This window comes from Arvicanthis niloticus, chromosome 8 (genome assembly GCF_011762505.2).
Source record: "Arvicanthis niloticus isolate mArvNil1 chromosome 8, mArvNil1.pat.X, whole genome shotgun sequence".
NCBI classification, from domain to species: domain Eukaryota; kingdom Metazoa; phylum Chordata; class Mammalia; order Rodentia; family Muridae; genus Arvicanthis; species Arvicanthis niloticus.
This window is the reverse complement of record NC_047665.1, coordinates 13,788,396-13,816,382: the sequence shown is the minus strand read 5'-3', so window position 1 is coordinate 13,816,382 and position 27,987 is coordinate 13,788,396. Positions and strand designations below refer to the sequence as shown.

The 27,987-nt window shown below is 38.3% G+C and overlaps 1 protein-coding gene across 9 annotated transcripts; it reads left to right on the top strand.

The window, feature by feature from the left end:
- Positions 1-24: 24 nt before the first annotated feature.
- Positions 25-27,854, top strand: Nol8 (nucleolar protein 8). Of its 9 annotated transcripts, none has more exons than XM_076939042.1 (18): positions 25-316; positions 519-672; positions 1,353-1,508; positions 2,161-2,223; positions 3,869-3,947; positions 5,950-6,085; positions 7,224-7,292; positions 8,246-10,027; positions 11,131-11,244; positions 11,821-11,943; positions 12,192-12,282; positions 13,952-14,087; positions 16,702-16,779; positions 19,650-19,921; positions 24,232-24,364; positions 25,154-25,221; positions 25,585-25,664; positions 27,191-27,854. In XM_076939042.1, exons 2-18 carry the CDS (start codon positions 636-638, stop codon positions 27,239-27,241), a joined length of 3,468 nt encoding a protein of 1,155 aa, XP_076795157.1. In that variant the 5' UTR covers positions 25-316; positions 519-635; the 3' UTR covers positions 27,242-27,854. The 9 variants fall into 9 exon arrangements, 7 of the variants coding, with proteins under 7 accessions (XP_076795157.1, XP_076795156.1, XP_076795155.1 ...); XM_076939041.1 differs by having other exon boundaries at positions 110-141; positions 7,224-7,294; positions 8,248-10,027; positions 11,818-11,943; XM_076939040.1 differs by having other exon boundaries at positions 175-316; positions 7,224-7,294; positions 8,248-10,027; positions 11,818-11,943.
- Positions 27,855-27,987: the final 133 nt, after the last annotated feature.

The following is a 27,987-nucleotide window of genomic DNA, read 5'->3' as shown; positions in this document are numbered from 1 at the left end:
ACTGGGCAAGCCGAACCCTTACGTCACTGACGGGGCGGTTCTGGGAAGCACGTGGGACGGAGTCACTTTATTTTGGTTCCGCTTCTTCACTTCCGCCTACTTGGCCCGGAAGTCAGGAACACGCGGCGGACCGTCTTTTCTGTAGGAATTACAGAAGTTCTTTTTCCTCGGACAATTTTACAACTTGGATAAGTTACAGAACGTTAGTTAAAGCGAAGGCAGACGAAATAAAGAGCCCTCTGGAACTGCGCGAAAACGGAACCTTAGGAGATTGGGTTGGAAACCCTGTAGGAAGGAAAAGAAAATGCACTTGCCGGCACGTGTTATTAGACGTTAGGGGCTACACTGCGCTTGAGCTGAGGGGCAGCGTCCTGAGGAGGGTGTTTGCGCGTGAGAAGTGATGGGCTGTTGGGCCTAGCCTCTCCCCTTCATCCTAGGGGCTTCTTGGAGGGAGAAGGCGGGGTTGGAAGGATGGGGCGGTGGCTACCAAGAAGTGGTACACTGTAGGTCTTTCCCAGACTGCAGGTCTTCGCATTGGGCTCCTGCCGCTGTTTTGTGATCTCGCTGGGAAGGAGTCAGCCAGCTTTTGAGGAAGGTTTGAGTAAGAGCTGAGCATCTGCCGAGAGCTAAACGAGATGGAGAGACCTGTGGAAAACGTTTCCAGCAATCTTGGTAGGACAGTGTTAACAGTTCCGGGTTCTGAAATTAAACCTGATTGTAGTCCTTGCTTCACCACGGCTGTTTCATAAACGGCACTGGAAAGATTCTTAACCGATCTACTCCCCTGACCACTGAGATCCACTCAAGCTGCTTTGAACAATACAGGCACAAAGTGGGGAAAAATATTTTAGGTATAACATTAGTTGCCCTCTTTGTGACTAAACTCTTTGGGGACACTTGTATTTTGCCATACTATTGTAATTGCAGACTTTATCTTTATTAAGACTATGGGGCTCCAAGGATGGAGACATATTTTTATCCTTTAGCTTACTGTTTTTGCCAATATCTGTTAAGGTAAAAATAAATGTAGAAATGAATGGGAGGGGGGGGGAAACCCCAGTACTGTGAATACGAAAACGATAAGGGTAATTTATAATAGCTGCAGTTGTTTTTACAGGAAACATCTGGATGCTGATGTGTGGGTATGCTGCACTTAGGTGCAGTTGCAAAGTGTGTTCATTGAGAACATGTAGGGCCTTTATAAAATGGCCAGTGATAAAATCTGAAAGCAGTACAAACGAAGAGACATAGCTTCATAAGATGAACTTGGCACAAAAGTTGCAGAGGAAATAGTTGTGTTATATTTCTAAAAAACTATTAAAGCGTGTTTCTGTCCAAAATTGCTTTTCCAGATAGATGCCCAACATTCATGAAAGCCAACAGAGAAATGAAGCGCCTCTTTGTGGGTGGACTTGGACAGGGCATTTCTGAGACAGATCTGCAAAGTCAGTTCAGCAGATTTGGAGAAGTTTCTGATGTGGAGATCATCACTCGGAAAGATGACCAAGGTAAATCTGCGACACTAGGTAGTTAAAGATGGACAACTCAGATATTACAGGAGAAGGCAACTCCAGAGCTTAATATTAGCACTAAAAATTATGTGTTGTGTTCCAGAATTATTTCATATGAAAATTAATTTTGAAACCAGCAAAAGTATAAAACATTTGAATTTCTAAAACATCTGTACTTTGATGTTAGGAGTCAACATTCTAACATTATCTTATTAAGTAGAATGTCACTAACATACAATCACAATGTCTGAACTGATTACTACTAACATACGAACAAGAGGTGTCTTAACTGATTACTTCAGGGGGGTTTCTTACTCATTTTTGAAATACTTTGATCATGTTTATAAAAATGCAGACTTTAGTCAAATGAGGCAAAAAGCATTTTCTTTCACAGAATAGATATCTATGAACTCACTTTTTGAACTTGGAAAAAGCTTTTTAAGGCTGGGGGTGGTGGCACACATTTGTTGATCTAGAATTCAGGGGGCTGAGGCAGGTGTATATTCAAGGCCAGCCTGGTGTACACAGTGAGTTACAGGACATCCAGTCCTATATAATAGATACTGTCTCAAAAAAAGAAGAGAGAGCTATTGAGATTTACAGTGTTCTCTAGATAAGGATTTAAATCAGCTTTTTTTTTTTTTTTAAGGAAATTCACAGAAAGTCTTTGCATATGTTAACATCCAAATAACAGAAGCGGACCTTAAAAAATGTAAGATCATCATGTGTTTTTTATTCTAATTGTTAGTGTGGTTGTATAACTTGGAATGACTTTGGTTCCATATCTAAACCTTGCTAATCACTTAGGAGTTTTGTAGATGGAAACCATGATCAAAAGAGCTCTGGAGCCCTATATCTAAGGTTTCAGATCATTCTGTTTGTATCAGAAGGCATGGTATCACATGCTGGTAGGTTCGCTCAGAAACTAGTGTTTTCAAATAATTTGAACAAAGGACTAAACTTGCATAGAAATTGCCTCTTACACTTATCCCTCTTATCATGAGGGCACACTTTCCTTGGCCTCTTTGTTTTTTGGGCAGCCTATCCTTTGTCATTAAGACCTGTTGCAGAGGCTGGAGAGATGGTCAGCAGTTAACAGCACTGACTGCTCCTCCAGAGGTTCTGAGTTCATTTCCCAGCAAACACATCTTGGCTCACAACCATCTGTAACGGGATCTGATGCCCTCTTCTGGTGTGTCTGAAGACAGTGTACCCACATACATTAAATAAATAAATAAATCTTTAAAAAAAAAAAAAAAAAAAAAGACCTGTTATAAAAGGACATAGAATATGACCTTGTCAGACTATATCTTTGAAACTGTGATATTCTTTTTATATAATTAGTAAAGATAAGGATAAATACTAGCTTTCAGTGATTAAAAAGAGATGATTTATCATTCTGTTGATACAGTTAATATTTTGCAATTTCTTGAAAGTCAAAAAAGAAAAAGGCACCTAAAAGTAAGTGAAAGGCATATGCCACTGAGAGAGGACAGTCAGCCTTTTATCATTTCATTTGTGAAAAGATCCTTGCTGAGAATATATATATATGGTAGTTTATTTAAACTTTTAAGTCCAGTAAATGAAAACATATAGTGTCTTACCTAATAATATTATCATAAGGAGTAAATTAAGTAATACATTTGTACATAGTAAAATAGCTACTGCTTGGAGATTTTGTTAGCGATTACATTAAGGAAGCTGCTAGAAAATCCACCAGGGCACAATAGTGGATACACAATGCGGTCACTAGCTACTGTGTGCCTGCTTTGCAGTGATCATTGGATTGAGGTGAATAATTAAAATGTTACAAGATCTCAGAATGTGCTCTAGTTCACCCTGAAAAGATTTAATTGATATTTGCCATGTGGGAAATAACAAAGTAGTAAAGAGTAGAACCAGAAGTTCCTAAAATGAGTCTATAAACAAGTTGCACATAAGTTTTGCTTTATAGTTTATACATTATTTTCTGTTAGTCTTCAAGTAACTGAGAAATAGTGATCATAAGAAACCTACAAGCTGGGGCTAAAGGGATGACTCAGTAGTTTAGAATGCTTGCTACTGTTGGAAGAGACCCGAGTTCAGTTCCTAGCATCCACATGGTGGATCACAATCACAGATTCCAGGGGTCTGATGCCCTCTTTGGCCTCCAGGGGCACCCATATACCAACGAGCATACTGACATTCACATACACACACTTAAGCATGAAATTAAAATAAGCTTATTTATTTGTTTGTGTGTTTATTTTTCTTTTACATGTAGGTGTCTCTGTAACAAATAAGCCTTTTTTTTCCCTAGTCCTAAGTAATTAGGAAAAAACCATTGCAATAAATTTTGACAATTCTTTACCTTATAGGTATGTCTGTTTTAAACAAAACAAAATGGAAAGGTGGAACACTACAAATTCAGCTAGCAAAAGAAAGCTTTTTACACAGGTAAGATTTGCCTTACATTATTTAAACCCATTTCTTTCTAGTGTAATTGTTTTTATAAGTTTACCTAAGTAATTTGAAATGATTTGAGTACTATCTTACTAGTTGTCATGATTAGCTTCTCAACTTGATACAACCTAGAATAAGCTGGGAAGAGAATTTTAATGTGGTATTATTATCTATGTCTGGTTGGCTTGTGGTTGTTTGTGGCAGATTGTTTTGATTCCTTCATTGATGTGGGAAGTCTGAGCCTGAAGGTGGGTGGTGCCATTTCCTAGTTTGAAGCCTTAGATTGTATAAGCGTAGAGAGGTAGTTGAGGACTATGCATGCATTCGTTTATTCTGTCTCTGCTCTTTACTGTGGATGTGAGTAGTTGCTTCAGGTTCCTGCCTTGACTACCGTGCAGTGGACTATAATGAACTATATATATAACCCAGAGTCTGGATCTTCTTTTTTTTGTTTTTTGTTTTTTGTTTTTGTTTTTCGAGACAGGGTTTCTCTGTGTAGTCCTGGCTGTCCTGGAACTCACTCTGTAGACCAGGCTGGCCTAGAACTCAGAAATCCGCCTGCCTCTGTCTCCCAAGTGCTGGGATTAAAGGCGTGCGCCACCACTGCCCGGCCCCAGAGTCTGGATCTTAAAGAAACCATTTCTCCCTTAGGTTGCTTTTTATATGGGACATTTTATCACAGCAACATGTATATGTTCTTCCTTTCTAATACAATCTTCTTAGGCTTTCCCTCTTTTGTGACAATTATCTGTGTGATAATAGAAATGACTGTTAACACAGTGTCTCTTTACTGAAAGACATTTAAACTCTACCTTTTGCTATCTGTAGATGATCTGTGAGAATGTCTTATAAGTGTGAAAGAGTTTCTCAGGGTTTTTCTCAAAAGGTAGAGTTTTCCTGAATCTTAAGAGTTATGTTATTACAGGTGATACTAAATTACATATGTTAATTTTGACCATTAAATGTAGCGTCGTACAAAGAAGGAGAAAGAAGGTATATACATATGAGATTGTCCTCAGGTGGGCAAGCATAGTGCTGGAGCAGCAGCTGAGAGCTTACATCTGATTCACAGCCACGAGACAGAGACACAGCTAACACAGCTGGGAATGGCTTGGACTTTTAAAACCTCAAAGCCTACCCCCAGTGAAACAGCTCCTTCAGCAAGGCCACACCTTCTAACCTAACCAGACAGTTCAACTGGGGACCAAGTGGTCAAGTATATCAGTCTTTAGGGCCATTCTCAGAGACATAAGACTAATTCTGCATGTGATTTCATAGCAAGATTGTATAAGAACCATTAGAGCATTTGTAGTCATAAAGCTAATTTTTCAGAGGGAAAAGATTAGATTCATTTGGGAATTTTCAAAATGGGAAACATTTGAGAATACAGTAGAAGAAAGGGTTGGCTATGTAGTCATAACACATTGCTCAGCATACATGATATCCTGGAATTGACACCAGCCTGACATTAAAAAAGAAAAAAAAAGTGTATCAGTAGTGCTTATGGTTTGTGGTCACTCCTCCAGGAGTGGGAGGGACATTATCTAGGTTGCATTTTACGTTTTGTAAATAAAATGGAAGCTGATGTAGACAAGTATTAACAAATGTGGGGTTAAAGAAATACTTGATTTGCTTCACTTTTCAGTATTTTCTAGTCACTCTACAATGAAAATGTTTTGTGTGTTTAGAAAATAGTGTAAGTATTCTTTTAAAGAGGTATTTTGGCTGGGTAGTGGTAGCATACATGCCTTTAATCCCAGCACTGGTGAGGCAGAGGCAGGAACTTTGTGAGTTTGAAACCATTGTGGCCTACAGAACAGCCACGGCCACACAGTGAAACCTTGCTTGGAAAAACAAATAGGCAAACAAAAGAATTTTTTTATTTTATTTTGTTCTTTTAATACTATAAAGATGTTTGGTGCTCACTTAGAGTTACCTGAATGTCATCCCTACACATTTTCATAGCTGATTTGTTTTTACTTCCATTTCACTTCAGATTGGCCCAAGAAAGAGAAGAAGCAAAAGCAAAGAATGAAAAATCAACCTCAGACAACACGACCTTATTAGAAAAGATAGGAGGAATAGATTTCCATATGAAGGCTGTGCCTGGAACAGAGGTACCAGGACATAAAGTAAGTTGTGTCTCCTGAGACCTCATATTTGTAGTTGTGACAGCCAAAGCAGATGCTTTTTCTCCACTTTGGAGCAGTTGTTCATAGGTTGGGGGTTTTGCCTATTTTTTTTCCATTTTCAACATGCGTTTGTAAGTCTTATTTCTGCACAACTTCCCCACCATTTTATATATCTAGAAATCCAAATCAGGTGGCAACTCTAAAGACACAGGTGGTAAAATGGACAGACAGGTCCCAAGTTTGCTGTTTATTTTCTCACTTTCTTCAGCACTATTTGTGTTTTTATTATTAGTGTTGTTTTAGGATTTCATACATGCATATAATGTATTTTGATCAAATCCACTTCCCATTCCTTGCCCTCAAATTTTCTGTATTTCCACCACTACTTTTCCTCCCAACTTAATGTGTCTCTCTCTCTCTCTCTCTCTCTCTCTCTCTCTCTCTCTCCATTTCCCTCTCCCTCTCCCTCCCTCCCTTTTTTTTCCTCTCTTCCTCTTTCTCTCCCTCTCTCTTTCTTTCTCTCAACCCACAGGTTAGTACTAATCTGTATGTACATAGGTTCAGAAACATCTACCATCTACTAGAGCCTTTTGGTTGCTGTGTCCCAGAAGGAAATTTAACTCTTCTCTCCCAGGAACGATCAGTTACCAATAGCTCTCAGCAGCGGTGGGACTAGAACTCTTACCCAATCCTTGCTGGCCTTTGTCTGGCTTGGCTTGATGGTGTTACTTATCAACTGAGGATGACCTTGAGCTTCTGATTCTCCTAAATATGTCTTAGGTGGTGGGATTCCAGGTGTGTCCCAACCACATCTGGCTCATAAGGTCCAAGGGATAGAACTCAGGGCTTCGTGAATGCTAGCCAAACACCTACCAACTGGGGTATATATGAGGCTGTGGCTGTGTATGTGTATGCGTAAAGTACTACCCACAGTTGGAATTTTCTTGTTTCTTTTTTTGCTTCCTCATACTTTTCTTTTTTAATACCTTTTATTATCAAAAAACTAAGCTCCATTGTAATAGTAGCCCATTGTGAGTTCAGCGTTTTAAAAAGTTACATGTATATATGTATTATTTTGCTTATATTTGTGATAATCATAAGTGTGCCCCCCCCAACCACCTCTCTTTTTGTCTTTTAGAATTGGGTTGTGAGTAAATTTGGAAGAGTCTTACCTGTTCTTCACCTTAAGAATCAACATAAACAAAAAATATCCTTTGTTTGGCATTTCACAGTAACTATTTTTTCCCGGAGTGATGGCGGAATAGCTTTAGGATTTCACTGCCTCTATCCATAAAGTTTTAATTGTTTCAGCATATTGTTACCTTTCCCTGCAAGGTTAGCTCTACATCATGTACATGTAGAAAGCACTTTGAGAATAAAGGGTGACATGAAGTTTTATGTAGTTAGGTGATATAAATTTTGATTGCCAAGGAAACATTGTCATTTGTTAATGTAAAAATCTTATTATAAGCTGGGCATGGTGATGAATGCCTTTAATCCCAGCACTTCAGAAGCTGAGGCAGACAGATCTCTTCGAGTTCAAGTCTACTCTGGTCTACATAGCAAGTTCGAGGCCAACCAGGACTATATATTAAGATCCTGTCTGAAAAAACAAACAAAATCTTACTATATAGGGATTCACAAGACATTGCTAATGGGGTAGTGCAAGAATAAAAAATGAGGCCACTGTTAAAACTTAAGAGGAATTGATAGAAATCTGATAGTATAAGTTAGTTCTAAAAAGAAGATGCTAGATAAAAATTGGCTAGCTGATAAGCAAAAAATAATATATGGAGAAATAATATGGAGTCCAAAGTGAGCAAATCATGATATCTGTTCCATGCGGTCAGTTATCTGAGACTTTGAAAACCCAGCATCTTGTCCATCTCTGTATGTATCGGAGAGTTTGCTGTAATATTTTTCATTCAAGGAATTTTTCTCATCTGATAGTGGTGGTGCTTGATTTTAGCTTTGAATATGTTATAGTTCACTTTCATAGAGCCTAGAAGCTTACGATGTAGAGTCATCATTTAATTTGATGGGAAATTTGAAGGAAGATAGAATGAAGGACTTATTCAAAGTTAAGCAGTTTTCCTGTTTCATAAGATTGGCAGGTTTCCCTAACACCTGATGCTTTTGCTTTTTCCTTTACTGAGTAACATTATGAAATATGATCCATCGAAATACTGCCACAATATAAAAAAGATAGCGGAGAATTTGACAGAAACCACTCCCATAACTGACCTCACTTGGGAATTGGAAGGAGGCAATGACCCTATGAGTAAGAAACGTCGAGGAGAGTTTTCTGACTTTCATATCCCTCCTCAAAAGGTCAAGAAAGTAGAGAAGAGCAATGATTCCATGGAGTCCAAGGTTTCTGATACTGGTCTAAGGACTAATCAAGTAACAGAGAGGAACAAATCAACACAGCCTATGACTGCACACAGGACAGCCCCAAGTACTGTTTCTCCTTCTAAACCACTCCTTGTGTCCAGTTCTGGTACTCAGAAATCTAAACATGTAGTTTTTCATAATTCTGACTTTGAAATTATCTGGAATAAAAGTAGCATGTCTGATGATGACATTGACTCAGAAGATGAACTAAAAATGATGATTGCAAAAGAGGAAAACATAAAGAAAACTGGGCATTCCTCAGTCAATGAGTCTGAACACGATACTTTTGAAGTTGTTAGGGATGATTTCAAATCAAATATTCACAATCTTCCTTCTTCAGCCAGCTTAGGAAATAACCATGAATATGACTCAAGTGATACAGATGAAATTATTGCAATGAAAACAAACATTGGTAAGGTCAAAAACAGCACAGAATTTTCACAACCAGAGAGGCTTATAAGCAAGAAAAGTTCTTTTCAAAAGATAGAACCTTCTAATGACTGTATAAAAGTACAAGAAATTAACAGCAACAAAGAATCAGCTCCATGTCATGGAGTAAAGTTTGTGAATCCCAAATTTCCACCTGACTCCAGTGACAGTGATAGTGAAGAGTCTGAGGAAGATGAGGAATATAAAGCCTTGGTGGAAAACTGTCCCCGTGTGAGTCTTACTCTGGCTGACTTGGAGCAGTTTGCTGGCAGTCGTCAGAAGTTTCCAGGAAAAGACAGCGAGACTAATGGTCCACAAAATGTCAGTCACTGCAAAATTGACACAACCTCCAAGAGTTCCAAGACTTCTGGTGACAATGGCCGACAGTGCATTCTTCCTGAGGAGATTGTGGCCTCCCTTTTAGAGGACGAGAACTCCTACAGCAAACAAAAATCAGAAGAAAATATCTTAAAGCCAAAATTCCAGGCCTTCAAGGGAATAGGCTGTCTCTATGCAAAGGATTCAGTGGACAAAACTTTGAAAGAGAATATGGCCTTTAATACTGTCAGTGAGCATCACAGTTCCTTGAAACAGGAAGATCACAATAGAAGTTTTATGGAAAATGGATTCAAGTGTGTTAATGGCTCATCAAGCAAACTGACTTTGTGCCAACCTGCAAAGGTGAACGACCCAAACCACATTCAGCCTCCAAAAAGACAGTGTAGTTTTGAGAACCAGAACTATAAAGTAATATCCTCTACTAGTTTTGACAAGGGAAGTACAAATTCTCTCCCATGTCCATTGACATTAAAAGCTAAAACGTCCCTAAATCTTAGTGCAAAGAGTCAGAAGATAGACTCTGATGGAGACTCTTGCCATTGGCCTGAAAGTAGAAAAGCTTTAGAAAAAGAAAAGACCAATTTAAGCAACCTCACATCTCTTGAGAAACCACCAAAGGTGTCTCTCAGGGAAGACCCTAAGAAGGACACATCTACATCCTGTATCAATGCTAAGGATAAACATGCTGAAGACAACCAGAAGCGATTGGCAGCCTTGGCAGCGTGGCAGAAATCCAGAGAAGTACAGAAGAAACTGGTGCACAGTGCGTTGGCAAATTTGGTGAGCGCATTTTCATTCTATGGATCTAACAGAAGTGTTGTCAAGGTCCAAGTTTCCTTCTCATGTAGGTGGGTGTGTCCTCTCAGAGCTCATTGTCCTCTTCACTTACACTACTTTTCACCTGTGCTATTGAGTGTATAAAACAGTTGCAAAGTTATCTATAATTTATCACCTCATTAAGAAACTAATTTGTATTATGATCACAGCAAGAATAGTATAAACCTTGATGGCATTTACTGTAGTGAGTCTTTGATCATTCCCCTAGCAGCACAGAATAATGGTTAAGTAATGAGATCCATGCAGCTAGCTATTGATGCATTCACAAGAGATGCAGTCACAGTCTCTTAGGACACCAAAGAAGTTAGGTTTCCTCAACCCATACAGAGTGATTAGAAGGAATTAGACTGATGTGGGAAAGCAGCAAGGGAGAGGAAAGATCTTACTCAAGAGGAAGTCATTTGTCTAAAAGTAAATTTTTTCAGTGACTCTAGTGTTTATAGACACTGTCAAGCCAAAAAATAAAGCAGCAGTGATTAGGAAGAATAGGTTATACAGATACTGCAGAAGGGTGGGACTTTATTCCTAAATCTGTGAAAAACTGAAGAACTTTAATCAAGAACTTTAATCAAATTGAAGGTTAGTTGTGTACATTTTGTAATGGGAATTAACATACACACAGATTATTCAGCCCTAATAGTTTTTAATACACAACAAACACTGTCTGTGACCTATAGTGTCTAAAATGTTTACTCTGAACCTTTACAGATAAAGTTTGTCAGCCTCTTGTTTATAGATCCTTCAGGCCATGTCATAAAAAATAAATATAATGGAGTCAGATCTGGAAACAGAGAGCTTTCAGAGGTCAAGGTCTACAACCATGGCAGTGGTGGTTCTTAAAAATCCGGAGGTCAAGTTAATAGAAATTGCTTGTTACTGGATACAGAGAGAAAGGAGGCCTGAGGCTGTTTTGTAAAAATAGCAGATGAAATGTTATTCCCTGAAGAAAGAAAAGACAGATAAGAGATGGGAGAAGATGATGGTGGGTATGGGCATGGATATACAGTTGGCTGTCATGAAATGTAATGCTCCTTGTGTTTCACTAGGATGGTCATCCAGAGGACAAAAAAACACACATTGTATTTGCTTCTGATAATGAAAGTGAAACAGAAGAGACATCCACTCATGAGCAAAGCTGTCCAGAAAAGGAGCTGGTGAAAGTAAGGCCATCAAAACATCAATCTACTTTGTAGATTCCCCCTGTTTTGCCTTTCTTTTTCTGGTGAGGATGCTGTGTAGCCAAGGCAGTCTTTAAACTTTGAAAACTTCTGTGTTCATCTGGTACTACAGTAGATACCTACCCAGCTGTAAAATCTATAGTGTAACAAGAGCTCAATATAACTACCACTTCTGTGTAAAATCCTAGGGCGAGAACCAGAGTTGCCCAAGCCACAATACCCTGAGATGTCAGGGGTCTTGGAGACTTTTCTCACCCATGAACCTGTTTGTTACCTCATATGTAAACTCACATCAGTATTCATGCTAGACTGTAAGAAGTGTCCTTGCATATAATAATTATTTCTTTAATCAAAGTGGCAATAGGGAGTGTGTGGACTTAATGATCCAGGAGTCCGGTTAAATAACCCTGAGTCGAGTTTTCATCTGTCCCACCACACAGTTGTTCCTCTGGATGCATTTGGATTGTTGGTTTTTGAATGTGGGGTGAGTACTTTATGAAGAAAATGGTGATTACCTGCCTTGGTTAATACCCATCACTGTTTTTATCTGCATAGCAGGAGTCTGTGAGTAAAGCGACTGGGAAGCTGTTTGATAGCAGTGATGATGAAGAATCAGATTCCAAGGAGGACAGCACCAGGTTCAGCATTAAACCTCAGTTTGAGGGCAGAGCTGGCCAGAAGGTTAGTGAAGACTAAAAATAGAAACAGTTGCAGCATGTCTTAAGTTTTGAAGGTTGTCCTAAAATCTAGCTAAGGAAAGGGTAGTTCTGGGGTGGGGTGTTTATTGTAGGAGTGAATTCTCTCGCCCCTTACTGGTTTGTAGGCAATGCAGTTATGCAGATGGTAATAATGAATTTCAGGGTTTGAGGAGGTACACTAAGAGACATTTTAAAAATGTGCTTATGACAATGTGTTTTTTTTCTGTGTAGCTTATGGATCTACAGTCTCAGTTTGGAAGTGATGAAAGATTCCGCATGGACTCTAGATTTTTAGAGAGTGACAGTGAAGATGAACAGAAAGGTAACTATTTCATTGCTCAAACAATGTTAAAGCTAGTGATGTAGGAAGTCACATGGTGTTTCTTCACATAACACAGGAAAAAATGTACCCTAAAATGAATTGAATTGAGTTTGTAGTCAGATGTGTATTAATGATTTTTAAGTATATACATATGTATATATATAATTTACTTATACTAAATTAGAAACCACAGAAGATGACTAATTTACATTTAATAGGAAGGGCCTTTGTCTTCCTCTGGTGTATGCACTGGGTACTTGTTTTGGGATGGGTTGGTTTATTTTAGGATGCTGGTTCATTTTTTGTTCTCACTGTGCATAGGGTTCCCATTATGCAATGGCCAGGCTGGTATCAAATTTGTGACCCTCCTGCCTCAGATTCTTGCTTAGATTACAGAATGCACCACAATATGCTTATATTTTCTCACATATATTATTTCTTTATTGTGAGAGAGTGTGTGTGATCATACTTGTGCCATACTGTGCATGTGGAATTTAGAGGAACAACTTACTGGTGTTGGTTTTCTCATTCTACCATGTGTATTCTGGACCCCAAATCAAGTTACTAGGCTTGGAGGCAAGCACCTCCATCCTCTGAGCTGTCTTGCCAGCCCAGTTTTTGTTTTGTTTCTTTAGTACATTCTCTCGCATTCATTCTTATTTGGGTGTTCATAAGAGTAATGATGTCAGCAGAAGTATCCTAACTCTATTTCCTGTGAGGTTTTTCACAGTAGTAAGTCCAAATTTATCTACAAGCTGTCCCCTTGCTTGGCCACCTGAGTGAGTCTCCCTCTCCTGTGCACTTCCCATTCCCTTTGCATTGCAGAACTTGAGTCCCTGTGAGCTTTGTGTTTCTCTGCTTCTTGAGTAAATCAGATGTGCATCTCTTTTGTGTTTTGTTTTAAAATATTTCTTTGTCCAATGGAATAGACAAATTTAGAATCTTAGGAAATTTCTGATTTTTCTGTAGAAAACATAAATCAGATTAATTCCAGATTCTGTTTTAGGTAATTTCTGGCACTAATCTGAAAGAGTGTTAACAGTCTAACTTTTATACTTCTTTAAACTAGATGTGGGACTTTGATCCTTTAGTATCTTGTCTGTTTCTGTCAGTTATGGGTAGCAACTTACGGAGCTGATATGTGTAAAGGGTCTTCTTTCTTCAGTATTTACTACTAAGTCAAAGACTGAAGCAAATGTCACATTAGTAGTCATTAAAATTGATTCACTGGTTGTCAGTTTTAAACTTACCATGGAATCTAGATAACACTCTTACAGTGTTAAGAAATAATCACTTTAATCACTGTAATCACTTTGGGTCTATATTTTTTGTCTTATGTATATGTGTTATATTTTTTAGTCTTTATAATTTTTAGACTTGCTAACAAAGACATTATTAAATCTAGATTTTATTTTCTCAGTTGCAAATAGAAGTTGGATATTTCATTTCCTAGTCATGTGATTTCTAAGTTTTTATGGCAAGAAGTCTTGGAGAGAAGGAGATTAACAAACGTGAGGTTAAACTTGTCCTGTGGTGTACTTTGGTGTACTTTGGTGTACTTTGGTGTACTGTGGTGTACTGTGGTGTACATGTGTTTGGACGCATACTTGACGACTGAGATTTCTCAAGCAGTGCTGTCAAGAGATCTCTAGTTACTCTTTTTCCTCAGAGTTAAATGAAAATAAAGTTAATGAAGACGAGCTTGCTGCAGAAAAAAAGAAAACCCTGAATGTTGTGCAGAGTGTTCTGAACATCAGTGTGAACAACCCGACCAACAAAGGATCAGCGGCTGCTAAGAAATTTAAGTATGGCTTACGGCGTGCTACGTTTCTGATGTTTTCATTTGCCTTGAATGTCTAGAGAACTTAATTTAAAATTAATTTTTGTGTTGTTTTGTTCTTGAGATGCTAGTAGTCTAACCTAGAGCCTTGTATTTGCTAGTCAGTTGCTTTTGCCCTGAACTATACCCTCAGCCCAGCTGAGTAATTTATAAACTATTGGAGAGAGCAGTTGTCAACATATGTCAGACTTTCAAAAATGTTCTTCTTTTTTTTTTTTTTTTGGTTTGGTTTTTTGAGACAGGGTTTCTCTAGCCCTAGCTGTCCTAGAACTCACTCTGTAGACCAGGCTGGCCTTGAACTCAGAAATCTGCCTGCCTCTGCCTCCCAAGTGCTGGGATTAAAGGCGTGCACCACCACCGCCCAGCAAAAGTTCTTTTCTTTAACCCTTTTTCACTTAAATTTTAAGTCCAGGTGTGGTAGTTACCAGCTTTAATCCCAGTATTTGGGAGGCTGAGGCAGACTGATCTCTTGAGTTTCAAGGCCAGCTTGTTCTACAGAGCAAGTTCTAGTATAGCCAAGGCTATACAGAGAAACCTTGTCTCATAAAACAAACAAATTAAAAAAAAAAAAGAAAGAAAGAAAGAAGGAAAAAGAGCTAATTTTAAATAGTTTCTATATAGCATTCATGATGTCATAGTAGCATTGCTTTCCTGGTTAACCAATTGGAAGTGGGTTTAAATATTAACTATGAAATTATTAAGCTGTACAAATATAATTATTATGAAAGATTTCAAATATGTACTTTAAAGAGATTAGTTGCTGTATTCGACCTGTAGATCATAACCCCTTTGGGGGTCACATATCAGGTATCCTGCATACCAGATATTTACATTATGATTCATAACAGTAGCAAAATTAGCTATGAAGTAGCAGCAAAATAGTTCTATGGTTGGGGATCACTACAACATGAGGAACTATTCTAAAGGGTCACAGCATTAGGAATGTTGGACCACTGGATTAGTGTAATTTCTAAATACCATGGATCCAGCTTTTTTTTTTTTTTTTTTTTTTGATATTATATTTACATTTCATATTTTATCCCCTTACCCCATTCCCCCTACCATCCAGGAACCTCCTATCCCATTCCCCCTCCTCCTGCTTCTATGAGGATGTGCCTCTCCCACCTACCCACTCCACTCCCACCTACCCAGCCTCGAATTCCCTCCCCACTCGGTGTTCAGCCTTCATGGGACCAAGGATCTCTCCCACCTATGCCAGACAAGGCCATCCTCCCCTACATAGACAGATGGAGTCATGGGTCCCTCCCTGTGTGCTACCAGGCTGGTGGTTTAGACCTGGGGAGCTCTGGTTGGTTGGTATTGTTGCTCTCCTCATGGGGCCACCAACCCTTTCAGCTCCTTCAGTCTTCTCTCTAACTTCTCCATTGGGAAACCCTTGATCAGATCAGTGGTTAGCTGGGATCCAGCTTCTAAGTTGTTGTCAGCATGTGATTAGTTTTCTGTACCTTATTTAAACTTTTTTTCTATATTGTGCAAGCTGTGGAAAGTATAGGTAATTTATATATGCCTTTATATGTTAAAAGCATTTTTTTCTTTATATGTGGTTATTGAAATAAGATTTTACTATGCCACCCAGACTGGGCCCAAATATATGACAGTAGTCTTGCCATCACTGCATGAGTTCTGAGATTACAAATGTATACCAATGACATCCATCTTTAAGATGATTTTTTTAAACACGAGTGTGTATGCGTATGTGCGTGCATGTGTGTGAATCAGAGGGTAGCTTTGGAGTCCCTCTTCCCTTCCACCATGTGGGTCCAGAGGCTTAAACTCAGGTCATCATAGTAGCAGGTACCTTGTGAGACAAAATTTTTTCATTTTAATTTTTGTTGTTTTTGAGACAGGATCCCTATGAGGTCCTGGCTGGCTCAGAATTCACAGAAACATGCCTGCCTCTGCCACCTGATTTCTGCTGGGATTAAAGTTGGGTACCTCTATTCCTGGTTGTAAATTTTTAAGGTTTAAAAGGATCCAGGAACACTCAAATAATTTTTAAATGTTTATAACAAGATGATAACTCTTTTTGATGAACATTATTTTTGCCTTATTTTTTTGTCCCCATCTTAGTTTACTTGCAAGTTGCAAGCACAAAATATCCTGATAAAAGTTACTTAAGGGAAAGGGGGATTATTTCAATTCAATTTGAGATTGCAAATCCGTCATGGTAGAAAAGTCAAGAAAGGCAGAAGTTTGAAGGAACTGACTCACACCCATAGTCAGAAACCAAGCAATGAGAGCATGTGTGCTTTCAGTCAGCGAACTTTCTCTACTCTGTAGGTCAGTGTCTCTTGCCTAGGGAGTAGAGGTGTTCACATGAGTGAGTCTTCTCATCCAATTAATGTAATCTAAAAATTGTCCACTAGCATGCCCACAGCTCAACCTAGTTTATAGACATTTATTCTCTGAGACTCTCTGAAGGTGATTTTACATTGTGTCAAGCTAACAATTAAAACTAACCCTCACATCCCCTAAATTAGAGTCTTTGTAGTGACAATTTATGAATTGCTGTTAATGTTTCAGTTCATCTTTTCCAACCTTTAATTCATTTTACACAGGGACATCGTACATTATGACCCAACAAAGCATGACCATGCCATTTATGAAAGAAAACAAGAAGATAAAGAAAAAGAAAGGTAAATTGGGATCTGTTTTTCATTCAAGTTCTACTGAAGCTGCCGAGTTAGTGACTTTAGTAAGTTATATAAAAAAACTCCTCTTTTTGAGTAAGTGAAGTTCCTTAGCTATGTGTAGGGCTTTATCAAAGAATTTTGTTTTATTTTTAAACTGAAGTCTATAGGGTTTTTTTTGTAAAGGAAGTAGTTGTTAATGAAATTAGGCTTTGCAGGTCAGATAGGTTCTGTTATAAATATTTCTCTTTACTTTGGTAGTAGAAATGCATGTAGACATTGAAATTTGTGTCATATGTAACTGTTATATATATGGATGTCCTGCCTGAATGTACATCTATGTATCCTAAGCACACCTAGTGTCTGTGAAGCCAGAGGAGAGTGTTGGGTCCCAGAACTTAAATTACATACAAACTAAAGTTACAGACAGTTGCGAGCTGTCATGTGAGTGCTGGAAATTGAAACCAAGTCTTCTGGAAGAATAGTCAATGCCCTTAACTGCTGAGCCAACGCCCATATATAATTTTTGCATAATGTGAAATACTTGTTTCATCAATTATTTCAACCTATCAAAGCCATTCTTGGGAACTGGAGAGATGGTTCAGTGTTTTAGGGCACGTGTTACTCTTGCCAATACACCAGGTTTGATTCCCACAGGGCAGCTCATACTGTCTGTACCTCTAGTCCTTGGGAACACTATGCTGTCCTTTGACCTATATGAGCACCAGGTGCACATGTGGTACATATACATTATAGGTAACACACTCATATATGTAAAACCAGACAAATCTTTTAAAAAGAAACCTCATTCTTACCATGCAGTTAAGTGATAAATAAGCAGTGGCCTAGGTTTGACTATTAGGCTACTGAAACTTGCCATCTCAGGCTTTAGATATTTTCACAGATTTCATGTTTCCTTAGGAACCATTTCTTAAATTTCATGTCATTTGCCTTTTGAAGATTTAAGAATCTTCAAGCCTGTAGCTGGTTCCTGTCAAAAAAAGAAAAGAACCTCTCCCTCCTACATTTACTCTTCCCTCTTAACATTTTACTGTAACACGAAAAAAAACCAAAAAACAAAAAAACCAGAAAATATCTTCAGTGGTTTCCTGAATGTCTCTTCAGCTAGATTTCCATGCCATTTAGGTATATGCTCTATTTTCTACATTACCACAGGTATCAGTGTTTCTAGAATCCCTCTTCTAATTCCCAATACAATTCCCCTCACTTTACCAGCCTTTACCTATAACCTTCTTAAAGGCCATGTGGTTTCAACTAACAGCTTAAAGACCTTTCAGGTTTATGCCATGATCCTAGTCTCAGAAATTACATGTTAGAAATAACTAAGTTGTGTCTGTGCTCCAGGAATGGAAGATTTACTTCCAACTTTTAAAAGTATGAAGAACCAGTTTAAAAGTTACCCTATGGTAGTTCAGCTACAGTGGGCAGAGGTGATGACCAACCACTCCAAGGTAACAGTATCTTCTACATATAAATGGACTGATACACATGAACTCAAGGAGAGTGTGACAATACTCACAAGGCCTGCACCAGTTCAAGTCAGATGATGTCCCACCACTGAGAGGGAAATGTGGGCATGAAGAACTGCCATCCCTAACCAAGTAACTATCTGCAGTTGATACCTGCTAACAAAGGAAAAAAAAAAACATTTTCTCCAGTGTTATCTCACTGGGTGTATTAACCACACTTCAAGGCAGGCCCCATATCCAAGAGTAGTTGGCCAACATAGAACAAACTCAATAGTATTTTTTGTAGATTTTGGCTTTCGTGTGTGCTTGTTTGTTTTGTGTGTGTGTGTGTGTGTGTGTGTGTGTGTGTGTGTGTGTGTATGTTGTTTATTTTTTTCTATTTTTGTTTAAAGAGAAAAAACAAAGTTAGATGGGGAGAAACTTAGAAGAATTGGGGAAAGGGAAAACATGATCAGAATATATTTATGAAAAAAATTGTTTTTCACTAGGCATGCCTTTAATCTGAGCACTTGGGAGGCAGCGGCAGTTGGTTCTATATGAGTTCCAAAGCCAGCCTAGTCTACAGAGCAAATACACAGAGAAACCCTGTCTTGAAAAACAAAAGAGAGAGGGAGGTGCGGGGGGAGGGAGAGAGACAGGCAGTGGTGGCACACACCTTTAATCCCAGCACTTGGGAGGCAGAGGCAGGTGGATTTCTGAGTTCAAGGCCAACCTGGTCTACAGAGTGAGTTCCAGGACAGCCAGGGCTACACAGAGAAACCCTGTCTCGGGGCGGGAAAGGAGGAGTGTTAAATAGAGCAATTGTGTTCATTTTCATTTTAGATAGTACATTAAGAATTTTTGCTTTTTCTTATATGTACTATATGGTATAGATTCTTACTTGGTAAACATTTTACTTTATTAGCTAAAAACTAAATATTGTAAACATGCTGTGTCTAAGATCAAACAAAATACATTTATTTTTAAATATAGAAAAGATGACAATCTAAAAATATTTGCAAAATATAATAATAGACTTATCACATTTAACAATTCACCTTTAAAAGATTTTTAATTTATTTCTTCTCTATAAGTTTAATAAAAATTGCAGAAGTATAGAACTTAAAATAACCTTAGAAGCCATCTGGTTTAACACATTCATTTTGCAGAATTAGAATACACTCATGAAAGCTAAATGATGGTTCAGTCCCTGCAGTGTAGTTTACTGAGAGGAAAGAGCTCATGTGTAGTGTTTGCTTCTGTCAGAGGTAATGTGTGTCAAAGAGAAATCTTTCTGTTCAAGATTGGAGGATAAAGTTAGAAGTATCTAAGTAGTTTACCTTTCCTGATGTTGAGAATTTTCAGAGCTTGTCTTTGTTATTTACATGTCCATATATATCATTTCAGTAAGGCAAAACGGAAGAAGAAAAAGGAAGAAGCTGAGAAGCTGCCTGAGGTATCCCAAGACATGTATTATAACATTGCTACAGATTTGAAAGAAATATTCCAAAGTACAAACAACACAGATGAAAAGGAAGAAGATGCGCCCAGGACTGAGGCTTGTGCTAGAGAGGGGACTGGGGAAATCAGGAATGCTGAGACACTGACATGTGGTTCCGAGCAGACCACTGGCTTTACATTCTCTTTTTTCGATTCAGCCGCTAAAGATGTAAAGGATGGTATGTTTTGGGTTTTTTTTTCTACTTTTTTATTTCAGGCAATTTCAACATGATTGAACTTACAGTAAATGAATGGATTTTGTGTTGCCTCAGTAAAGGATCCTTTTTTTCAGTCTGCATAAACAGTATGGGATTCAGTGTGTCTTGATTATAAATGTGATATTCCTACGGGTGTGGAAAGCTACTTTTGCATTAGACAAAGCAGACTGCTCAGGTTAGCTGCTGTATGAGTGGAGGCTAGACATTAATGCCTTGGGTGCCTCATTTACATAGAACAGTTAGCAACAAGTAAATTGCATCATTTCATTTAAATCATGTTTCTTAGTTCAGCTGGAGATGTTGGGGCCTATAGAAAGGAAGAAAAAGTTAGCCATTTTGGTTTTATACAGATACACCATGTCATCAATATGCCATTTATTTCACAGCTTAATGTTTTAGATTTGACAGAATGTAGAGAAAAGTGTAAAAGCAAGTCCTACAATTTTATATCCTATTTCAGGAGATCTACCCCTAACAAAAATTTCATAGATTTAAAAGTAAGCAAGAAAATGGAAAACCTCCCCATTTTCTTTCTTTAAATTTTTTAAGTACGTATGTGTGTGTGTGTCTGTGTGTGTGTCTAAATGCCCTCCGAGGCTAGACTAGGGGTTAGGATCCCTTGGAGCAGGAGTTATAGGCAGCTATAGCTGTGAACTGTCTGATACAGGTGCTACATACCAGATTCAGGTCTTAAAGATCAGAAAGTGCTCTTAAATACTAAGCCATCTCTCTTTTTTCCTTTGAAGACAGGGTCTTACTGTGTATCCCAGGGTACCATAGAACTTGTTACTGTGTAGTTCAAACTGCCTCAAACTTAGGGTTTTTTGTCTCAGCCTCTTGAGTGCCAAGATGATAAATGTGTGCCACACTTTCTAACTTTGTTTAGAAGACTATTCTTTACGCGTATTCAAGATGTATGTCCAGCATTGTGGGAGTTTCCTATAAAAGGCAAGGTGAATCTATGTAGCATCAGATATGCACAGCTAACTTCAGTGATATGCTTCAAAGATGAGCATATAAAATAGAAGTGCATGGGGCTGAGAGATAGCCCAGCAATTTGGAACATGTTTTATTCTTGAAGACTACCCAGGTTTGGTTCCAGCACCCACATTAGGTGACTCATGACCTCCTGTAACTCCAGCTCCAAGGGAATCTAATTCCTTTGTCTTCTGAGTGCATGTATACTCACTGGCACGTGTACACATTTTTTTTTAAAAAATTAAAAGCACTGTGTGTTTACAGATACATGTCAACTTTCAGCACTGTGCTACTCCTAAAATAGCTACAGAGACCATGGTAGCTTTTCCAAAACATAAATGAGAAGCATTGTACCCTGTGTTCTACTTTTTTATGTTTTTCTGTGTGGTTGGTTTGACTGACAGTTGAATAGAGTATAAACTCAAACACTGTAACTTCAAGAACCAAGTGTGAGAAATAAAGAGGGCCCATATTTAGTCTTAGATAAATCTATTTTTAAAGATGCTAGAAACTTGGAGACTTGTGAGTGATCATGCAGATCTCACAGCAGTTCTAGAGAGCAGGGGGTTTTTCTGTTGTTGTTGTTGTTTTTGGTTTTGGTTTTTGGTTTTTTGAGACAGGGTTTCTCTGTGTAGTCCTGGCTGTCCTGGAACTCACTCTGTAGACCAGGCTAGCCTCAAACTCAGAAATCCACCTGCCTCTGCCTCCCAATTGCTGGGATTAAAGGCGTGCGCCACCACTGCCTGGCTAGAGAGCAGTTTTGAGAGTTGAAAACATAAATATGAGTTCCTTTTCTTGTGTATCAATAAGCAGGAAGAGACTCTGGTTTCAGTTCATCTAAAGTTGTAGGCCCATTTTGTTTTGTTTTGGTGGGTTTTTTTGTTTTTGTTTTTGTTTTTGTTTTTTGTTTTTTTGAGACAGGGTCTTTACATAGCCCTGGTTGTTCTGGAACTCATTATATAGACCAGTCTGGCCTTAAACTCATAGAGATTCACTTGCCTGTGCCTCCCTACTGCAAAGACTAAAGCTGTGTGCCTCCATGCCTGGCCCTGTAGGCTTCTTTTAACAGCACTTGGCCAGTGGTTACTTGTTCTTTGAAAGTTATATTGCTCCTTCCGGTCTGGGACAGAGCACTGAGCAGATCCAAGATGGCAGCTCTGCCCCCAATCACACATAACCCAGGGGAAGCGGGGCTCCTAGGAACTCTAACCCAGGCAGTATCTTAGGCAAGCTGAGCAGACCTGCTCAAACCTCTGATGTCCTGATATTCCAGCTGGACACAGTGAAGACACAGCATCAGAGGCTTATCAATTTACTCTTCCCCCCTGCCCCTCTTCTAATATCTCAACACCCATAATCAGCTTGAAGAAGTTAATGAAGAGTCGGCGCCCCTATTCCCTGGGCTTGGGACTGAGGTGGTTAATATTGGGCTGTCTTTCTAGGGAAAAGTAGTGGTTTTGGTGGAACAGGGAGGATTAGCTAGGATTTATTGCATAGCCATAACCTACTGGTAGAAATATGTATAATTGTTACTAAGATGAAGTTATAATTTCTTAAATGGTACAAAATTTACTTTGATTTCAAATTTAAGGTTTTCTTTGGTACAAGCTTCTTATTAATATAAAAGTGAGATGAATATTGTTACTATCATAGGCATTGTGCCTATATAAAACATTTAGGAATAAAAGGCTTAGACCCAGTCCTTTTTTAACTTTTTTAACTTATTTGAGATGGTTAGCCTGTGAGTTAAGGGCCTATAGCAAATTCATGGCTTTGAGTTTATTGTTAGGGTGTTTTCTATATTTTCTTTAGAAATAGCTGAGAGGAGTTAACAGACAACAGTGCAGATTGCCTTACATAAATAGTTGGTTTTCAAAACATCAGAAATCCACAGAATTGATGTTACAAACATTTCTGTATTAATGTTCATTTTGATTAGAGACCTGTCTGCTCCTGACAGCTTCCTGTCTTGGATTCTAAGAAGAAATTGAGCATCTTTGGAGTTACTCCAATTGTGGTGAGTCAGCCACTAGGCAAGAATTGCCTGTTTCCATCTACAGACAAATCACTGTCCAGAAAAGGACACACTTGCAGAATAGTCGACTGATTATATCTGCCTAGACAGAGTAATCAGCCCTTAATAATTCTGCATCACTAGGTCTGTCAGATGATTCTGGGCCAGAAGGCTGAAGATCAGATGCTCCAACGTTCTGTAGTATAGGAACTGTCCAGGTGTTCAGTGGTCTCTATAAATTGGCTAAGTTTTAGAAGCTATGCTTTGTGCTTCCCATAATTTCAGTTAACTCAGTCATTCTGGATTTCTGATGGGGTTGAAAACTTATAGTCTCATAGCCAATCCTTGCTATTTACTTTGAGAGAAAAGATTTGAGAGGATGGTTTTCAGCTGACATTCATTCTAAAGCCAAGGGGGGGGGGGGGGGGAGCCAGGTTCAGAACTAAGTCTTTTATTTAGGAGAGATGACAGAGGTTCTACTTAGTCAACAAAATGATGGACTGGGTATTAGGTCTATCTTGCACCTTACTGACATAAATTGGTATAGTTATGCTCTAACTGTATTTTGAGAGAAAAGTTTTATTTTAACAGGGTGATATGTAGGAGGAGCTAAGGTGGGAGGAGTAAGGAGAGGAGGAGGAGAGGAGGAGCTAGGTGATGAGAGAGAAAGAGAGAGGGGGGCCAGACGTGGAGGCAGATGTTCACATGTCTCCACCAGTCAAAGATAGTTGATATATCTAGGTTGGGTATTAGGTTACACTTCTGATTGATATTGAGCATTACCAAATTTATAAAGCCTTTGGTTAACATTAAAAAAAATTGTATAAAAGCAAAAAGGGGTTTTCTAGGGAGGGGAAATGGGGAAAGGGGATGGCATCTGAAATGTAAATAAAATATCAAAAAAAAAAAAGATAGGATTATAAAAAAAAAGAAAGTTATATTGCTCAGCTATAAATCTTTAGCTTTTAGTTCTTTTAATAATTTTATATTACTTATATGATGACTCTAAACAGTGGCCTTTAGTATTTTAAAATTGAAAAAGATAATGTTACTTATTTTAGAAAGTATATCCATAGGTCAGTGGTAGCATATTTGCCTCTCAGGAATATGGAATTTGGATTTGAGCTCCAAAATTGGAGAAAAAAAAAGATAGTATCTAGTTTTAACATATTATAAATTTAGTCATGTTTGCATAGTACAGGTAATCATTTTACTATGTCTAGAAATACATTGTTGCTCAGCCATAACTGCATTGCCTTTTATTGTCATAATAATATAGCCACCTATAGAATTGAACCAATGAAACGTGGGAAGATAGTCTGTCAGAATGATCCCCGATTCCAAGACAGTAGTTCAGAAGAGGAGGATGAGGATGTTACTGAAGGAGCAGATCACAGAAAACCCAGCCCCGGGTAAGAAGTTTGTGTGTGAGCATGTGTCATTATCTAAAACACATTTATCAATTTTTTTAATATTTATTTTATGTATATAAAAATAAATTTTATGTATATAAAAAAATATACTAAAGCTGTCTTCAGACACACCAGAAGAGGGCATCAGATCCCATTACAGATGGTTGTGTTCCACCATGTGGTTTCTGGGAATTGAACTCAGGACCTCTGGAAGAGCAGTCAGTGCTCTTAACTGCTGTGCCATCTCTCCAGGCCCCTGTTCAGAATTCTTTTAACCTCTTTTTTTTTTTTTTTAAATAGTGATTTTTTTTTTTAGATGGCAACTGGTGGCAGATAAAGTGTGTGCAAGCCAGTAAGGCTGATGGTAACATTCCTAGTTTGGAAATGAGATGCTCTGCTAAGTTAGGTACCGGCTAGGGAACACTAGCAACTAGGGTAACGGTGGGAATGAGTGTTGACATCCAGCGTGTGTACCTCAGTATTAAAACTTGAGATGGAAGATGGGGTGGGGACATTTTATAACATGAGCAAAGTGCAGAGCAACTTTTTAAAAGGAATATTTTATAATTTCACTATATTATTTCTCCTGGTTTTGCTTGTTACTTGGGTTTCTTTGTGTTTTAGACCAGGCTTCTATTGCCTAATCTGCTCTTGAGCCCATTATATAGCCAAGGAATTCCTCATCCTCTGCCTCTGCTTTCCAAATTATCAGCACACACTATCACACCAGCTGGAATTTCTTCTTTTGTATTGAAAGTAATTTATGCCTTTTCTTCCTCTTGTTTTCAGAGAAGTGGTTCCTGAGAAAGAGACCATTAGGTTTTTCTTTTTCTCTGAGAATGACGACAGACTTCATGGTAGGTCCCTTCTTCCATTCCGTGGTGTGGGACAGGGAGTAGTACAACTTCTTACTCCCTGTGTACTGCACATAGTAGCTATGTCTGGAAATTTTGGCCATTTCTGTAATGTGATTTATTCCCATCCATTATAAAGCTCATTATGAGGGCCAAGAGTGCCTCTGCTACCATGTTCATTGCTTGTTCATCATTAGTATCAACCACATCTTATTTTGGTATAAGGACTTGTTTAGATGCTAACATACAAGAGTTTTCACTGTGTTAGAAGTCTGCATAAAATCTCTAAGGCTGATGATGCACTAAACAGATTGTTCACTTCAATAGTAAGTAATTGACTAGCTCATGCTTTTGTTTTTCCCATAGGTTCTAACTTATTCTGGAGTGGTGTGGGAAGTAGTATTAGCAGAAATTCTTGGGAAGCCCGAACAAGTAGTCTCCTTTTGGTGAGTAGTGTTTCTCCATATTGATTTCCTCCAATCAAGATACGGCATTAGTGTTACTCTTCCCTAATCTAAGAACAATAAGAATAAGATATGAGCATTATAGAATAGTATCAGCTGAGAACTTGACTTAACTCTTAGAATTGTACAACTAAAAAGAACTTAGTGGTTTTTAAATTCAACTATGACTTGTTCTGTCTGGAAAATTAGATGCCATGGGCAGATTTTTTTATTGTGAATGAATGAGCTTATTAAGTATATAGAAAGCCACAATGAATAGATAGATAGATAGATAGATAGATAGATAGATAGATAGATAGATAGATAGATAGATAGATAAAGTTCATCAAATCATGTATTCAAAACTTTCTAGCAGAAGCAGAGTAGAAAGGCCCTTTCAGGTAGTCAGCTAGAGTCCCAGTTAAGTTTTCTGTCCATACCTGAGCCTCCCATAACTAAGCTTCCAGCTTCTCTTCCCCATTACAGACACTTTATCCTAGAATAAACGTAGTAACGTCTGCTGGAAATGGCTCGCTTTCTAACTGTTCTCAAGGGCACAGTTGTACCTTGATGTTCCCTTCTCCCTGCCACACAGTTGGTGGGTCAGTCCATCTGCAGACAAGGGTTCTTAGAGGACACTGGATAAAAACATACATAGGTGCACAATGAGAGTAGCAGGGGAATCCCTGCTTCCAGGGCCAGCTTCTCAGTGAACTCAAATAGCATATGACAGTATACCAATATAATGTACAATTCACAAGTACTTGTCAAGACACTAAAGACTAGCTCATTTGAGTGACTGGTCTGTGTCTAACCAGTCTACTAAGTAACAGGTAATCAGGAGGTTTTTTAAAGCCTAAGTTACAGTTCCCTAAACATATAAAACCAAAAATTGAATAAACTCTGTACGGTGAGAATTTTGGTTTCTTTGAAAAACACAGAAATAGTATGGGAACTGTTTTAATTTTAATCCTGAGTGTGGGATAGAGGGCTGCTTTAGGCTTTCCAGAGCAGCCATAATTTGTCTAGTGCTCTAGCAAGGGCAGTGTGGTTTTGCCAGTAGCAGATGGCTTCTGTGATTGTGTGACAAATGGAATTCTGGGGACTCTTCAGAAGGCATATATGCTAGGCCCCAAGAGAGAGGGTAGGTTAGTGGTTTGTGGCTGTTGGTTGCTGTTAGTTGTGATTTAAGTAGTCAGTGCACAATGAAGAAACCAGAAGAAATTAGACATCCTGACAGCAAAGATCAAAGTTGCCCCAAGGAACTTAACTCCCCAGTCAGCAGGAAGTAGCATAACAATAACATCAACCCTCTCCCCGTGTATCCTTTTTTCTCTCCTATATAGTGTTAGGGGGTGAAAAGGGAGAAGGGTCGAAGGGGAAAAGAACCCACAAGGTAGCCAAGGTCTACAAGTCGGTGCAACCCCCGAGTTTGTAGAATGGGTTTCTATGACTTCAAGTATACTTTGTTGACCATGAGAAATTTGTGTTTATTGTTAATTAAAACTTCTTATTTCATGGTTTTCTAGGATTGTCGGAAGAAACATAAAGAAGCAAAAAGGAAGGTGAAAGCAAATTAACCATTGTCAGTTTCGGTTTTGGAATTGAATGTGCAGACCTGTGCAGACCGCTCACCAGCCCTCCAAAGAAATTAACCCAGAAAGCACTCACCGACAAAGAAAAAATTTCATAGTAAAAAAATATTTAAAGCCTGGATGATAATGTATCATTCTGATGACTATTTTTGTGGAATTCTTCTGTATTCCCTCTTTGGTGACTGTCCCCAAATTAACTGAGCCAGTTGCAACACACAGATGTAGCCTCAGCACTTCAGAAGGGGAAGTGGGAGAATCATTTGAGCCTAGAGTTTTAAATCACACTTGGCAACATAGCAACACTCCACCTCAGAACAGCACCCATTCTTGTTCCCTACTCTGAAACACTAGAGGCTATCTCTTGACAGGAGGCCTACATGAAACTGCTTAATAAATAGTTTGATATACTTGTTTAAATTTCTACCTATACTAAATATCCTTTACCTCTAATTTATCTTTTTAAAGTCAACCACAAATTAACTTTGAGTTCTGTACTTGATGTAAGCTTCTGATGTAATTTCTGAAGATAAGATAGAACTTTTTAATAAATGGTTCAGAATATTTGTATTTATTTCTGATTAAATATTCTTTACCTTCATTTTGTCTTTTATTTAAAAAAGAAAAAGATAAGTTACAAGTTAATGTTGAGCTATGTATTTATATTTTGAAAACAAATTGCCCAAAATGTGTGTTATTTAGACCAACACCTAAGATTTCTGTGAGGACCAGGG

Excerpts from the sequence above, each read along its gene's own strand:
- Nol8 (XM_076939041.1), top strand. The coding sequence starts at position 636 with ATGGAGAGACCTGTGGAAAACGTTTCCAGCAATCTTG. Across the intron at positions 673-1,352 it reads AAACGTTTCCAGCAATCTTG|ATAGATGCCCAACATTCATG; the intron begins GTAGGACAGTGT and ends TTGCTTTTCCAG. Across the intron at positions 25,222-25,584 it reads GAATGACGACAGACTTCATG|GTTCTAACTTATTCTGGAGT; the intron begins GTAGGTCCCTTC and ends TTTTTCCCATAG.